The 17429-nt window shown below is 37.2% G+C and overlaps 1 protein-coding gene across 3 annotated transcripts in view; it reads right to left on the bottom strand.

Moving 5' to 3' along the window:
* The window catches only part of LOC131144360 (tobamovirus multiplication protein 1), a 75950-nt gene that overhangs the window by 31380 nt on the left and 27141 nt on the right, over positions 1-17429 (bottom strand). For all 3 annotated transcript variants that reach the window (XM_058092955.1, XM_058092956.1, XM_058092958.1), the window contains exons 4-5: positions 310-396; positions 178-229 (exon numbers count right to left, since the gene is read on the bottom strand). In XM_058092955.1, coding sequence (XP_057948938.1) covers positions 178-229; positions 310-396 — 139 coding nt within the window. The remainder of the gene's footprint in view (positions 1-177; positions 230-309; positions 397-17429) is intronic.

Here is a 17429-nt window from a genome sequence, read left to right as displayed (position 1 = left end):
GTAAACAATTATGACAGCTGGCATGAAACAAGTTCCCATCTTTAACAAATTTTCTTGAACTGTCTGCAGTTGCTATTGCATGAATAGCACAAATATTAACAGCATAACTTTCATGTATTCACTATAAATATTCTCAAGGTACATTTTGTAAATTTTTACATAATGCAAGGCACATACCAGAATGACAAAAGCAGAAGAAATGCTGCAAGAAACAATATATTGGGGCAAGCTGCAAAGGAAGATTCAGTGTTAAGCTCTGCCAACCAATTTTCAACATGGACATCTAGTTACCATTTAAAACATGCATACCCATGAAGATAAATCCACAAGACTGGGACCAGCATGGCCACCTCTTACAAGTAGCAACAAGCGTAAATATAAAATAAATGAAGTAACCTGTCAGAGGAAAAATTAAAAACCATGAGATGGATCAAAGATGCATCAAGACAAAAACCAATTGCAACTACAAAATAAAGTCAGAACCCAAAAGAAAAAAATAAATAAATAAACAAAACAAAACAAAAAACAAAATAACAATAAAAATAAATCAGACTGCAGTATATAATGATGGTAAACAACAAGAATCAAAATATATGGAAAGAAAAGGAACAATTTTAAGCCATCAATATTATCCTAGAAACGCAAGACTTGCATTGTCTTAGGCTTCTAACAATGACAAAAAACCAGATGAAAGACAGAGGATAAAGCAAAGAAATAAGGAGAAGGGATGGCTACCAGGAGGTTCAGGATTGTTTTGTAAATCCCCACTCACAGCAACCTTATACAAACTTAGCCTTGATCCTAGTGACTCACAAGGCACTGTTGGACTACAACCCAGTGGACTCGGAATCACCAAATTTTGCGGAATTCAGATGCATTGACAGTGACAGCAATCAGTTCAAGGACCATGTGTCTAACTGGGTTCTCCAGAAGGTTAAGATGGTGAGCAAGGCCATCGGAGTCTCTTTTGATGGTTTTGAGGACAAAGTTACGAGCTTATTTGAGGAGAGAGAGAGAGAGAGAGAGAGAGAGAGAGAGAGGCAAACAAAATCTTAGAAGGAATGCTAGTAACATTTAAAAGGAAACAAGGGCAGGGAATCAAAAAGACTGGAATTTTTTGTTAACTACAATAGGAATGGGAATTCTTCAGATCCTCTGGTGGCTGGCTGCACAATGGTTATTTTCTAGAATTATGACCATAAAACTTATCTCTTAGGATGCCAGGCCTAGGTGATAAAGCCAAAAGATCCACAGCGAAGTGTTTTTTGGAAGACCGGAAAGAGGAAATGATCTATCTGCAGGAAACTAAGTTGATACCCTTGACAAGTGTCTTGTTACCAATATCCGGGGACACAAGAACAAATGCTGGATTCACCCAAGGGCTGATGGCAGTGCTGGGGGGATCCCTGGTCATTTGGAAGGAAAACATAGTTGAACAGGTTGAGCACACAATTGGGGCCATCTCTGTGTCCAGTGTCCTCAGGAAGTTGGACAACAATTTCTCCTGGCTTTATGTAGGCAAGTACAGACCAAGCGAAGGTGTTCATCCAGACTTCTACTTTGGAATGAGCTCTATGAAGCTAGAACAAAACTGGATGCTCCTTGGGTTATTGAAGGGAATTTTGACATGATGCTTTCTCCTGCATGAAAGGAACAGGGAAACTTCAGAAAATGCAAGCATTAAAGAAATTAGGGACTTCCTTCATTTGAATGCTTTTATTGACCTCCCTCTTATTGGGGGTAATTTTACTTGGCCCAACCCAAGAGACCCTCTCTTTCTCGTGAATTGACAAGTTTTTAATCTCGACAGGCTGGAAGGAGTATTTTCCCAAGGTTACTAAAAAGCTCCTCCCAAAGCCTACCTCTGACCATGTTATTATCTTGTTAGACATCGGAGCAATAAAGGGGTGACCAACTCCCTTCCGCTTTGAAAACATGTGGCTTAAACAAGAGGGGTCTTGCAAGCTCATCAAGGAGTGGTGGTTTGCTTTTCACTTTGAAGGTTCTGCAAGCTTTGTTCTTTTCTCCAAGTTGAAAGAGATTAAAGGAAAACTAAAATGGTGGAATAAAAACAATTTTGGAGATATCCACGTAAGAAAGAAACCACCTTGAGGAAAATTCAGGATCTTCAGGCTCAAGAAGTTACTCAAGACCTTAACGAACATAAAACAAGGACCCTCTTGCAAAAAGAATTATCCAAGATTATAAATATGGAAGAAATTTCTTGGAGACAAAAGTCTTGGGCCTTGGGGCTTAAAGAAGGGGGGCCATAGCACCAATTTTTCCATCGCACAGCCTATGCCTGTAGGAGATACATGGTGAAACTTTAAATGAAAAGACATCAAAGAAGGTATTTGCATGTTCCATGAAGCCCTTTACTCCAAGCCTTTTACTTGGAGACCAGAGGCTGAGCAGTTGGCTGGAGTATCCTTTTAACAAGTTGTGCTCCAAACCGCGACAGCTTCACCATGGCTTTTCCCCTAGCAAATCGGCTGATGTTATCAAGGTTTTCAATGAGTTCCATTGTACAGGAAAATTTGTCGACAGCATGAATTCCACCTTTATTCGGTTGAAAAGGGGGGCTTTGACCATGTTTACTGGAATTTCCTTCAATAAATGCTCAAAAAAATAGTTTTGGGAGCTCATGTTGCAAATGGATTGAGCAGTGCATCACCATACCATCCTCAATTTTCGTTCATGGATGCCCTTTAGGATTCTTTCACTCCTCTAGGGATTACGCCAAGAAGGTCCCCTTTCTCCTTTGCTTTTTCATCATTGTCATGGAGGTTCTCAGTCACTCGTTGCAAAATGCCCCAAGAAGACAACTCTTAAAAGGGTTCCCAATATAAGGAAATTATCAAAAGCCAGAAGTTTCTCACCTCTTTGGGGATGATGGCTTCATATTCTGTGAGGTAAGGTCATCAAATTCCTAATCTCTAACTTCAACGGAGTTTTTCACTTGAAATTCAATTTAGGAAAGAGTGAGCCCATTCCCATTGAAAATGTGAATGATGGCAATTTCTTGCTGGTATCATGCGTTTGTTAGTTGGGGACTTTTTCTTTGAACTGCCTTGGTCTCCCTCTTGGTGCAAAGTTCAAGGAAAAAAGGATTGACGAAATTTCTGTCAAAATTTCTGTTTTCCATCCCCCTCGAAATTGAATTGCAATTGATTTCCATCTTACAAAATTTTCATCGGAATTTCAACAGATCCTCTGAAATCTATCGAAATCTCAAAATTCTAGCAAAAATTTTCAAAATTACCATAAAATAAAATTTCCTTGGAATTCAAATGTGAGATAAAGAGACAAAATGAAATTTCTCATTGAATTTATCATACTCTATTAATGCAACAGAGGATTATTACAAGGGATTTTGAAATTAAATGAAAAATTGAACTTACAACATTTTATTTAACCATTCATGTCTAAATTATCTTTATTTGTAAAATTAATAATATTTAATTGATTTATGAATTTTATTTATATTAACCGAATATATTCAATACACATATTATATTACAAATATATTTAATACATATATATTATATTATAACACAACATAGATGCATTTAATTTGTAATATATTAGTTAAAACTTACATTATTATGTTTATTAACCATTTCTAAAGTTTTGTAAAAAAAAATTCCCATGATTTACCACTAATTTCCATCGTTTTTTCAAATTGAAATCAACATTGAAATTGAGATTTCCGTACGTTTGGAGCTTCGGAATTTTAGTCGCAATCAAAATTTAAGACCTTGCTCTTCCCTATTCCTTTCTTTGTGGCCAAAATATTGGAATACATAAAATTAGAAGAAAGAAAATAAAAAAGAAAGAAAAAAACAAACAAACAAAAAAAACAAAACAAAACAAAACAAAGACACTTCTTTGGGGAATTACCAGGGAAGTCTTTCAAGTTCCATTTAATTAAATGAGATGTGGCTCAGCGACCAACCCCAAGAAGTGGACCAAGTCTCCAATCTCTCACTATCTACAACAAGGCCCTACTAGGTAAATGGATGTGGAGATTCATGACCGAGAATGAGTTACTTAGGAGAAATATTATTGCTTTAAAGTACAGCGTCAATCACAATGGATATTTTTCCAATGAGCCCAGGCAGTCCTATGGGATTAGTGTTTGGAAGTCAATTAGGAAAGTGTGGGAGGGTCTCTTCACTCTCATACACTTCCATGTTGGAAATGAAACAATGCCCTCTTTTGGCATGACAGCTGGTGTGGCTCATCTCATTTGAGTTCTCAATTTCCTGCAACTTTCAATCTTTCCTGCAACAAAGATACTTCGGTGAGTATGAATGTGGACCATTCAAGTCAATGGGCAGCCTAGAACATCCCTTTTGCTAGAAATGCTCATGATTGGAATCACAAATCTTTTGCTGTTTTTAATGGCTTTCTTTATAGAAATGCCCACAATTGAACCAATCTGGATGTGCCTTTATGGAAACTTAATAAAAATGGCAACTTCATAGCTAGCTCCTTCAACATGCGTTCTTCATAATTGCGGTATTTATTTTCTTAAAGTATTTTTATATTAACTCGTGGCTATGTCTTTGGGTGTGTGCGTGAACTCCTTTTATAAGCTTTCTTCCCCAAACCCAACTAATAATAATAATAATAATAATAATAATAATAATAGTGGTAATAATAATAAAAATAATAACAATAATACTAACAATAATAATAGTAATAATAACAATGATAATAATATTAGTGGTAATAATAAATAATAATAATAATAATAATAATAATAATAATAATAATAAGGTAACAATAATAATACTAAAAATAATGATAATAATAATGACAATAATAATAATAATAAAAATAATAATGATAATAATCGGGCGAAAATAAGGTGTCTACAGCTGCCCCTCTTTGTAGACTTTGTTGCTTCAATGTAACGGAAGGAACTCTCCTACGTTTTTGTAGCAACAAGCCTGCAAAAATAAAAGACACATATTTTAGTCAGGTCATACAACTACCTATGGCTTTCAAGTTAATCAAGTGTTGCTTGTTTCTTCCAACCAGGGATGATTTGCACTGAATGTAAGATTTCAAGTGGGAGTATGCAGCGTTGACTTGCACTGAATGTAAGAATCCAAGTCGAGGCAGATACGAGGATCTGAACCACATGACACAATGATGGCTTGCTTCGAATGCAAGAATTCGAGTAGTAGCGGATACGATGATCCGAATCATACGACACAATGATGGCTTACTGCGAATGTAAGAATCTGAGTCGTAGCAGAAAAGATGATCCGAGTCATACGACCCAATGGTGGCCTGCTTCGAATGTAAAAAGCCAAGCCGTAGCAGATACGATGATCCGAACCACACGACACAATGATGGCTTGCTGCGAATGTACGAATCTGAACCGTAGCGGATACGATGATCCGAGTCATACGACACAATGGTTGTTGGTTTCGAATGGAAGACTCCGAGCTATAGCGGATACGATGATCCGAGCCATAGGACACAATGGTGGCTTCGTTCGAATGTAAGAATCCGAGTCATAGCGAATACAAGGATCCGAGCCACACGACGCAATTATGGCTTGCTGCAAATGTAAGAATACGAGCCGTAGCAGAAACGATGATCCGAGCCATACAACACAATGGTGGCTTGCTTCGAATGTAGGAATCTAAGTCGTAGAGGATATGATGATCCGAACCATAGGACACAATGGTGGCTTGCTTCGAATGTAAGAATCTAAGTCGTGGATACAATGATCAGATCCACACGACACAATGATAGCTTGCTGCGAATGTAAGAATCCAAGCCATAGAAGATATGATGATCCAAGCCATACGACACAATGGTGGTTGCTTCGAATGTAAGAATCCAAGCCGCAGTGGATACGATGATCCGAGACACGAAACACAATGGTGGCATGTTTCGAATGTAAGAATCTGAGTCGTAGCGGATACAATGATTCGAGCCACACGACACAATGACGACTTGCTGCGAATGTAAGAATCCGAACCATAGCGGATATGATGATCCGAACCATACGACACAATGGTGGCTTACTTCGAATATAAGAATCCGAGTCGTAGCGGATGCGATGATCCGAGCCACACAACACAATGGTGGCTTGATTTGAATGTAAGAATCCGAGTCGTAGCAAACACAAGGATCCGAGCCACAGACACAATGATGGCTTGCTGCGAATGTAAGAATTCGAACCGTAGTAGATATGATGACCCGAGCCACACGACACAATGGTGTCTTGCTTCGAATGTAAGAATTCAAGTCGTAACGGATACGATGATCTGAGCCACACAACACAAAAGTGGCTTGCTTTGAATGCAAGAATCCGAGCCATAACGGATACAATGATTCGAGCCACACGACACAATGATGGCTTGCTGCGCATGTAAGAATCCGAGTCATAGCAAATACGATGATTCGAGCCATACGACACAATGGTGGCTTGCTTCGAATATAAGAATCCCAGTCGTAGTGGATACAATGATCCGAGTCATACGACACAATAGTGGCTTGCTTCGAATGTAAGAATCCGAGCCTTAGCGGATACGAGGATCGGAGCCACACGAGACAATGATGGCTTGCTTCGAATGTAAGAATCCAAGCCGTAGCGGATACAATGTTCCAAGTCACAGGACACAATGGTGGCTTACTTCGAATGTAAGAATCCGAGCCGTAGCACAGATACGAGGATCCAAGCCACACAAGAAAATGATGGCTTGCTTCGAATGTAAGAATCCGAACCGTAGCGGATACGATGATCCGAGCCACAGCACACAATGGTGGCTTGCTTCGAATGTAAGAATCTGAGCCGTAGAGGATACAAGGATCCGAACCACGCGACACAATGATGGCTTGCTGCGAATGTAAGAATCCAAGTCGTAGCGGATACAATGATCTGAGTCATACGACACAATGGTGGCATGCTTGGAATGTAAGAATCCGAGCCTTAGCAGATACGATGATCCGAGCCACAGGACACAATGGTGGCTTGCTTCGAATGTAAGAATCCGAGTAGTAGCAGATATGAGCATAGTAGTTAAAAGCATGCCTCAGGCGCAAGGCGCAGTGAGGCGATGAGTCTGGCGCCTCATACCAGGTGGGGCGAGGCGACCTGCAAGAGGCGACCCCAGGCGAGACGAGGCGCAGTGAGGCATGCCTTGTGTTTTTTTAAGCCATTTAAACAAGAGAAATAGCCCAAGCCAGACTCGTATCCATCATTCGACTCAAACGAACAGAGCCCTAGCCCCTTTCGACCCTTCGAAGCCCTTCGTGAGTTCATTTGCGAGCCTTTGAACCAACCGGAAGCCTTCGCGACTTCGTCTTTGAGCTTCGACCAGGATCGTGAGTTCATCTTCAACATTTTGAAGAAGCACGACCTTGGCAACTTCGTTTCGAACCAGCCGGAGCCCTCGCGAGTTCATCTTCCTGCCTTCGAAGCAATCGTGAGTTCGTCTGACTGCCTTCGAGCACGATGTGAGTTCGTCACGTCGCCTTCAACATTTCGAACCAGCTGGAGATCATCTTTAACATAATATTTATTTTTTTTTACAGAAATTTAGCTACTATTTTTTAATTTATAATATTAAGTTTAATTAATGTAAGCTTACAAATTATAACTAATACATAATATTTATTTTTTTTATAGAAATTTAGCTACTGTTTTGTTAATTTATAATATTTAGTTTAATTAATGTAAGTTTATAAATTATAACTAATACATAATATTTATTCTTTTTATTGAAATTTAGCTACTGTTTTTTAATTTGTTTGGAAATGCATTATGTAAGTCTTAAATTTTAAATATATGATGCATTGTTTTTTCAGTTAGGATACGGGATATCAAGTCTAAAATCTTAAATGGATTCTAGTTCTAGATGTGAGGCCTCGGCAAAGAAAGATCCCGCATGGAAGTATGCACATTTGGAGGATCAAAAAAATAGAAATAATTTGACTTGCAATTTTTGTGCTAAAGTCACAAGGGGAGGAATATTTCAAGCAAAACAACACATTGTCGGAGGATTTCGAAATGTGAAAGAATGCTCTAAGTGCCCTGCTCATGTACGTGAGGAGATTAAAGAGTATATGTTGAAGAAAGATATGGAAAAGGAGGAAAATGAGTTATTGCCTGACTTTGATGATATAGATCATTACGGTGAAGATGAAGAAGATGAAGTTCAAGAAATTGACATTCGTGGCAAGAGAGTGTTTACTAGTGATGGAAGTAAAAGATCATACCAATCCAACTTGAAGAAACCAAAACAGAAGGGGCCTATAGACTTGTTTTTTACTCCCGATCCAAAGAAAGCGGTTCAAGCTAGGAAATAAGGGAAGATGAAGCAAACATCAATAAATGAAGCGTGCAAGAAAGAACTAAGAAAAAAGGCAATGGGAGATTTTGCTAGGTGGATGTATGATGCTGGGATACCATTTAATGTTGTACGTTTGAGCAGCTTTGCAGTGGCACTTGAATCGATTGGACAATATGGTCCTGGAATAAAGCCACTTAGCTATCATGAAGCGAGAGTTCCTTACCTAAAGGAGGAAGTTAGTCGAATGAAAGAGTTGTTGAAGGTCCATAAGGAGGAATGGACAAAATATGGCTGCTCAATTATGTCTGATGGTTGGAGAGATTCAGTTGCTAATAAGGACATAATCAACTTTTTTGTGAACTCTCCAAAGGGATCAGTATTCATCAAGTCTATTGATGCTTCTAATATTGTCAAGAATGCAGATAGAATGTATAGATTACTTGATGAGATGGTCGAGGAAATTGGAGAATCAAATGTGATTCAAGTGGTAACTGACAATGCGTCAAACTATGTTGCAGCAAGTAAGAACTTATTTTTAGAACTACTTTCTATAGTGTATATATTGTTTATTTTAATATTTTAATGGCTTCATTCCTTGATTTTTCAACAGGGAAATTGTTGGAAGCAAAGAGGCCACATTTATATTGGACACCGTGTGCTGCTCATTGCATTGATTTAATTTTGGAGGATATTGGGAAGATGCCTTCAATTCATGCAACTTTGAAAAGGGCAATTTTTTTGAATGGCTATATCTATAATCGTGTTGGTGTTGTCAACTTGATGAGACAGTTCACTGGAGGAAAGGAGTTACTAAGACCTGCAATTACAAGATTTGCAACTGCCTTCATCACCCTTCGTTCAATCCATCTTCAAAAGAACAACTTGAGGAAGATGTTTACTTCTGAAGATTGGAATACTACTAAATAGGCAAAGGAGGCGGCTGGCAAAAGAGCAGCTACTACTGTTTTGATGCCTACTTTTTGGAGTACCATCGTCTATGCTCTTAAGTTAACAGGTCCACTTGTTCGTGTACTCTATTTGGTTGATGGGGAAAAGAAGCCTGCAATGGGATACATTTATGAAGCAATGGATAGGGCTAAGGAAGCCATAGCTAAGGCTTTTGTTGAGAGAGAGGATAAATTCAAGGAGGCATTTGAAATTATTGATACGAGGTGGGGATGTCAACTCCATCAACCGTTGCATGCAGCTGCACACTACTTGAATCCAGAATTTTTCTATTCAAACCCCAACATTTTGCAAGATGAAGAAATTATGTCGGGTTTGTACAAATGTATTGGAAGGTTACTGCCAACTATTGAAATGCAAGATAAAGTTTCAAATGAGTTGGAAAAATACAATGCCGCTAGTGGCGTCTTTGGAATTAGTTTGGCAGTGAGACAAAGGAAGACAAAAGCACCAGGTAAAGTGGCATTTGTACTACCTCTTCATTTTTGAAAATTATTTTTTCTATTTACCTAGAAGGTATTCATTTAAAATTTATTTTATAACAGCGCAATGGTGGATGGCATGTGGATCAACAACTCCAAACTTGCAAAAGTTTGCTGTGAAAATTCTTAGACTCACGTGTAGTGCTACCAGCTGCGAAAGAAATTGGAGCATATTCCAACATGTAAGTCATTAGTATATCATGGATTAATTATTAAGAACAAGAACTACCAATCTACTGCTTTTTAGAATCATTATTAACCATATTACTTTAAACTTTTTGCAGCTTCATAGCAAAAGGAGAAATAGGCTATCCCAGCAACGCTTGAATGATTTGGTATTTGTGAAATATAATCGAACTCTGAGGCGTCGATACGACAAACGTGACACCATTGATCCCATCCTCCTAAAGGACATTGATGATAGTAATGAGTGGTTGATTGGTAGGATGGATGGTGATTCTGATGAGGATGATGAACTTGTGTTTGAAGATGATAATTTGACTTGGGATTCTGTTGCTAGAGCTGCTGGACTAAATAACCCCCCGCATCACACTAGATCAAGAATAAGTACAAATATGCCATCATCATCTAAAGGAAGAGGAAGGGCTTCATCTAATAGTGCAACCAGTACTAGGGGTCGGACCACAATGTTGGAACTTGTAGATGAGGATGAAATCCAAGTGGATAGTGCAGAGGAGACGGAAGAGGAAAAAGATGTTGGAGAAAACAGTTCTGATGATGAAGAGGAAGATGATGATATCTTCACCGACTTAGTTGATGATGAGTGATGAGTGATGATTGAGGAGGATTTTTAGATTTTATATTTGGAATCTTTTATTGTACTCTTTTCTTTTGATGTTGAACTATGTTGAATTGTTGATACTTTTGGGCTTCGTCTTGGCAATTTATTAAATTTCCAATTTTTTTATTGAATGTTTTGGCATTTTAAATTCTAATATCACTAGATATTCATATGTTCATATATAAATTACCCCAAATAGATATTTTACACCATTTTAATAATTGTGCGCCTCACGAAGCCTTCGCCTCGCGCCTCGACTTCAAAGACCCTTTGCGCCTCGGCTCGCCTCGCACCTTTGACTACTATGGATATGAGGATCCGAGCCACACGAGACAATGATGGCTTGCTTCGAATGAAAGAATCTGAGCCGTTGCAGATACGATGATCCGAGCCACACAACACAATGGTGGCTTGCTTCGAATGTAAGAATCTAAGCTGTAGAAGATACAAGGATCCGAGCCACGCGACACAATGATGGTTTGCTGCGAATGTAAGAATCCGAGTCGTAGCCGATACATTGATCCGAGCCATACGACACAATGGTGGCATGCTTGGAATGTAAGAATCTGGGTCGTAACGGATACGATGATCCGAGCCACAGGACACCATGGTGGCTTGCTTCGAATGTAAGAATCCGAGCCTTAGCGGATACGAGAATCAGAGCCACACGAGACAATGATGGCTCGCTTCGAATGTAAGAATCCGAGCCGTAGGGGATACGATGATCCGAACCATAGAACACAATGGTAGCTTGCTTCGAATGTAAGAATCTGAGTCATAGAGGATACAAGGATCCAAGCCACGCGACACAATGATGGCTTGCTGTGAATGTAAGAATCTGAGTCGTAGCAAATATGATGATCCGAGCCATAAGACACAATGGTGACTTGCTTCGAATGTAAGAATCCAAGTCGTAGTGGATACGAGGATCCGAGCCACATGACACAATGATGGCTTGCTGCGAATGTAAGAATCCGAGCTGTAGCGGATACGATGATCCGAGCCATTTCAAGCAACAATAAGGTGTGAAACTAAAGTTTGGAAAATTGTTACTCTATTGGGGAAATCTACTTGGGTGTAGTGTCCTGATTTCCATGAATGAATCGACTTGTCCTGGGGTCAGCTGCCCTAGTTTCAAAATAAATCAATGTGTTTCTGGGGTCAGATGCCCTAGTTTCTAGGTAAATCAATGTATGCCTGGGGTCAGCTACCTTAGTTTCAGATATTAGCACAGCAGGAATTTCTCAGTCAAGGATGTCAAATGATTATTCAAAAGCTTATTCAACAAGACAAGTGTGAAGGGTGCTCTATTGCTGCCTGTGACGCCAGAATGCAGTGATATGTTGCTATATGTATGCATATTGCTAACTTATGATGCTAGAATGCAGTGATATGTTGTTATATGCATGCATGTTGCTAACTTGGGATGCTATAATGCAAGGATATGTCGCTAACAGGTGGTGCGAGAGCGCAGGGATATGTTGCTATATCTATGCATTTATTTTTTTATGCAGTGCATGAAATGTATGGCAATGCATGAAATGCATGGCAATGCATGAATCTTTTCTCCCAATGCTCCTGTGATCAATAACCTCATCTTTTATCTTGGCAATGTTTTCAAATTTCTGCATGAAATTTGCCGCATTTGAATGGATCTGTAACTGATCTTGGCTCAATTTTCTTGATTCATCCGGTCATGGAGGTGATTAACTTGGCTCAAATGAAGCTCAATCACAAAATCTACCCCAATTGAATGGATCTATAGTTGATCTTGACGCTGTTTTCACATTCCAATCTGATAAGAAAGTGCTCGAATGGGACCCACTGAAACTCAACTTAGAATTTGCCCCAGTTGAATTTATTTGCCACTAATCTTGACCCTATTATTAGATTCTTCTAGAATAAGCAGATCTCTAAAACCTAATGTGACATTTGCCCCAGTTAGATTTCTCTTTCTCCACAGGGATTTTCTTTATAAAAACTACTGGTGATTCTAAAACCCTTTGACTATCCATCCTCTTTTAAAGTTTTAAAGAGTAAGAATTTTTTTTTTTTCTTTTTTTTAAATGATCATGCAATTATGACATCAATTTTATAAGTCAAGAGATCATATGCACAAAATAGATGTTTTACCATGTTTCAATGCTGTTACAAGGAAAATTTATACCAGTATTCAAAATCCATATGACGTTGATGTTAATGTATCAAACTGAATGACTGATTCTTTCCTTTCACCAACAGCCCCAGTTTTATCAAGGGTCACTTCTCCTCTTCTGTTTTATTCTACTGTGAACCATTAGAAATCTCTCGTTTAACCGCTGCTTTTAGTTTAGTAAAGTTCAATCCATGCTTTGATCTCAAGATATTCTTTAAGACTCAAGCCCAAAACGTAGGCTTAGCGATATAGGTTTTCAGAATAAAAGGGAAACTAAGGCTCAAAAATCTCATCCCATAATAACATTTTCTACCCCAGTTTAACTTGAGGCGCTTTGCAAGATATTAAACGAACTTGTTATTTGAAAAAACGTACCTTTTCAGTATCAGGTCATTACGTAGTTCAGACTCAACATTAAGTTTGACAATTCATTTAAAGACAACAATATATACCAATTTGGATTGCATAAAAAATGTTGGCCTAAATTTTTAGATAATAGGGTCGAAACCCACTTTTGAAATCTGGGTTTGGCTATTTGAAAATCAGGCCTCGACTAATTTTTTTTTTTTTTTTTTTTAAAGAGTTGGGTCCTAGTTATTTGAAAAGGATTGGACCGACCCATCTTTAAAAATACTCAGGCCAAGTGCTTTATTTTTTGGAAGAATAGGTCGTGGTCTAACTGTCGGGTTTTTCCAGAATATTGGCTGAGTGGTATGCATGTCTAATTAAAATGGATGCAAAATGTGTGGCACGTACAACACAAAAACATATATATACAAAGGACTCGATTACATAATGTGAAGAAGGATGTGGCTTCTGTCCCAACTCACAGTAGATACACCTATTTTACGGGGTTTCTTCATGGCTCTATCATAATGCGAAGAAGGATATGGTTTCTATCCCAACCCACAGTAGATACACCTATTTTACGGGGTTTCTTCATGGCTCTATCCTAGTTAGGGAAAACTATATACGAGTACTTGTGGGTAGGCCCTATTCCCTATAAATACAGGTCTCCAGTTTGAAATTCATCTTCCCCCATAGGGGTCCGGACAAAACTCACATTGAGCGGGGTTGTTCGCAAATCCCATCAAGCTTAAGCTAGGAAGGGACAAACGCTATTACACCCTTATCTAAACCTTACAGGTAAAGCCCGAGTATAGAGCGTGAAAGTGTGTCAATCCAAGTTTAGCCTAATCCCGCTACCCCACATGCATGTCACAAGCTTATTCACAATTAATCACATGCTTATTCAAACAACCATGGAAATAAAGTATTTACAAGTAATCACATGCTTTATTCAAACAAACAAGGAAACAAACATTCTCATTAAATTAGGGATATTTTCAAATATGGGAACTAAATATTCACATTAAATCTAGAATATATATTTACAAATATAGTAGTCAATATTCACATCAAATCAAGGATATTCACAAATATGGAAACTTAACATTCACATTAAAATCCAAAAATATTTAAAAATATAGTAACAAATATTAACGTCAAATCAAGGATATTCACAAATATGGAAACTAAATATTCACATTAAATCTAGACTATTTAAAAAATATAGTAACAAATATTCACATCAAATCAAGGATATTCACAAATGTGAACACTAAATATTCACATTCAATCTAGAATATTCACAAACACGGTAACAAATATTCACATTAAATCAAGGATATTCATATATATGAAAACTAAATATTCACATTATCTCAAGGATACTTACGAATATTCACATTAACTCAAGGATATTTACAAATATTCACATTAACTCAATGATATTTACAAATATGGAAACATATACCTACACTAAGTCAAACATATTATAATTTTCACAAACCAATTATTCAAATATGGGAGTATAATATTTACCAAATGAAGTGGAGTAATTAAACGACTTAATAAATTTAAATTTGAGATAATTCCTAATTAATTACTGGCTCAATTATCTAATATCCCCAGCAAAGTCGCCAAACTGTCGCGAAGTCCCAAAGTGCAGGTACCTTGGGGCGGGCGAAATAAATATTATTTTATGTTTAATTTTTGAAAAAAAAAGTAGAAATGGAGTCACCACTAACCTTTTAGTGTGGTTAGAATACTTGATTACTACCCAATTAAGGGTAGAATCGGTATGTGTTACCAAAGCCAGGATCGGGAGCTCAGTTACGCAAGGGAAAGGTACGAGCACCCCCTGCTCCTGTTCTTATGAACGGTACCTAATTAATTATGAAATTATCCCAAAATAAATTTAAAAAATCTTTTATTTTACTCCCTCATGCATTTACAAAGTGCAAATAAATGGGTCACAAACAATATACAATATATATATATATATATATGTTTAAATTCCCTGAAACCAGGGGTACGTGAAGCTCAAAGAGCTCATACCATTTCGTTAAAATCATAAGGATTGAAAATCGAGACAATACCTTATAAGAAATATGCATAATAATGTAGAAGCAAAAATATAATATAAAAATACTTAAAGAAAATAAATACCGCAATGTGGTATTTATTTTCTTTAAGTATTTTTATATTATATTTTTATTTCTATATTATTATGCTTATTTTTTATAAGATATTTTCTCGATTTTCAATCCCTATGATTTTAACGAAATGGTATGAGCTCTTTGAGCTTCACGTACCCCTGGTTTCAGGGAATTTATACATATATCTATATATATCTATATATATATATATATATATATATTGTATATTATTTGCAGCCCATTTATTTGCACTTTGTAAATGCATTAGGGAGTAAATAAAAAGATTTTTCAAATTTATTTTGGAATAATTTCATAATTAATTAGGTACCGTTCATAAGAACGAGCGCAGGAGGTGCTCGTACCTTCCCCTTGCGTAACCGAACTCCCGATCCCGACTTTGGTAACACAGATCGATTCTACCCTTAATTGGGTAGTAATCAAATATTCTAACCACACTAAAAGGTTAGTGGCGACTTCATTCCCATTTTTCTCCAAAAATTAAACATAAAATAATTTTTATTTCACCGACCCCAGGGCACCCGCACTACGGGACGTCGCGACAGCTTGGCGACTCCGTTGGGGATATTAGAGAATCGAGCCAGTAATTAATTAGGAATTATCCCAAATTTAAATTTATTAAGTCTTTTAATTACTCCACTTCATTTGGTAAATAATATATTCCCATATTTGAATAATTGGTTTGTGAAAATTATAATATGTTTGACTTAGTGTGGGTATATGTTTCCATATTTGTAAATATCATTGAGTTAATGTGAATATTTGTAAATATCCTTGAGTTAATGTGAATATTCGTAAGTATCATTGAGATAATGTGAATATTTAGTTTTCATATATGTGAATATCCTGGATTTAATGTGAATATTTGTTACCATGTTTGTGAATATTCTGGATTGAATGTGAATATTTAGTGTTCACATTTGTGAATATCCTTGATTTGACGTGAATATTTGTTACTATATTTTTTAAATATTCTAGATTTAATGTGAATATTTAGTTTCCATATTTGTGAATATCCTTGATTTGACGTGAATATTTGTTACTATATTTTTAAATATTCTGGATTTAATGTGAATGTTAAGTTTCCATATTTGTGAATATCCTTGATTTGATGTGAATATTGGCTACTATATTTGTAAATATATATTCTAGATTTAATGTGAATATTTAGTTCCCATATTTGAAAATATCCCTGATTTAATGAGAATGTTTGTTTCCTTATTTGTTTGAATAAAGCATGTGATTACTTGTAAATACTTTATTTCCATGGTTGTTTAAATAAGCATGTGATTAATTGTGAATAAGCGAGTGACATGCATGTGGGGTAGCGGGATTAGGCTAAACTTGGATTCACACACTTTCACGCTCTGTACCCAAGCTTTACCTGTAAGGTTTAGATAGGGATGTACTAGCGTTTGTCCTTTCATAGCTTAAGCTTGATGGGACCTGTGAACCACCCCGCTCAATGCGAGTTTTGTCCGGACCCCTATGGAGGAAGATGAATTTCAAACTAGAGACCTGTATTTATAGGGAATGGAGCCTACCAACACCTACTCATCTATAGTTTTCCCTAACTAGGATAGAGCCATGAAGAAACCCCATAAAATAGGTGTGTCTACCGTGGGTTGGGACAGAAACCACATCCTTCTTCACATTATGTAATCGAGTCTTTTGTATATATATGTTTTTGTGTTGTACATGTCACACATTTTGCATCCATTTTAATTAGATATGCGTACCACTTAGCCAATATTTTGGGAAAACCCGACAATGGGACCACGACGCATTCTTCCAAAAAATAAAGTACTTGGCCTAAGCATTTTAAAAATGGGTCTGTCCAATCCTTTTCAAATAACTCAGACTCAACTCTTTTTAAAACAAACCCAAACCCAACTCTTTTATAATAAAAAAAAAACCGGTCCAGGCCTCATTTTCGAATAGTCAAACCCAAATTTCAAAAGTGGGCTTCAACTCTATTACCTAAAAATCCAGGCCAATACTTTTTATGCAATCCAAGTCAAACTCTCTTTAAACTTGGGCCTCAACCCATCAGAAAATAACTTGAAGCTCATATTTTAAAATACTCGAGATCCAAGTGCACATTAAAGTCCACAAGCTTGCATTAAACAATTCCAATGGGTTGACTAACCTGGGTCAACCCCAAACTTAGATCATAATCTGATCCT

This window comes from Malania oleifera, chromosome 12 (genome assembly GCF_029873635.1).
Source record: "Malania oleifera isolate guangnan ecotype guangnan chromosome 12, ASM2987363v1, whole genome shotgun sequence".
Taxonomy (NCBI): Eukaryota; Viridiplantae; Streptophyta; class Magnoliopsida; order Santalales; family Ximeniaceae; genus Malania; species Malania oleifera.
Note: the sequence above shows the minus strand (reverse complement) of the source record. Positions and strands in the feature narration are given on the sequence as shown.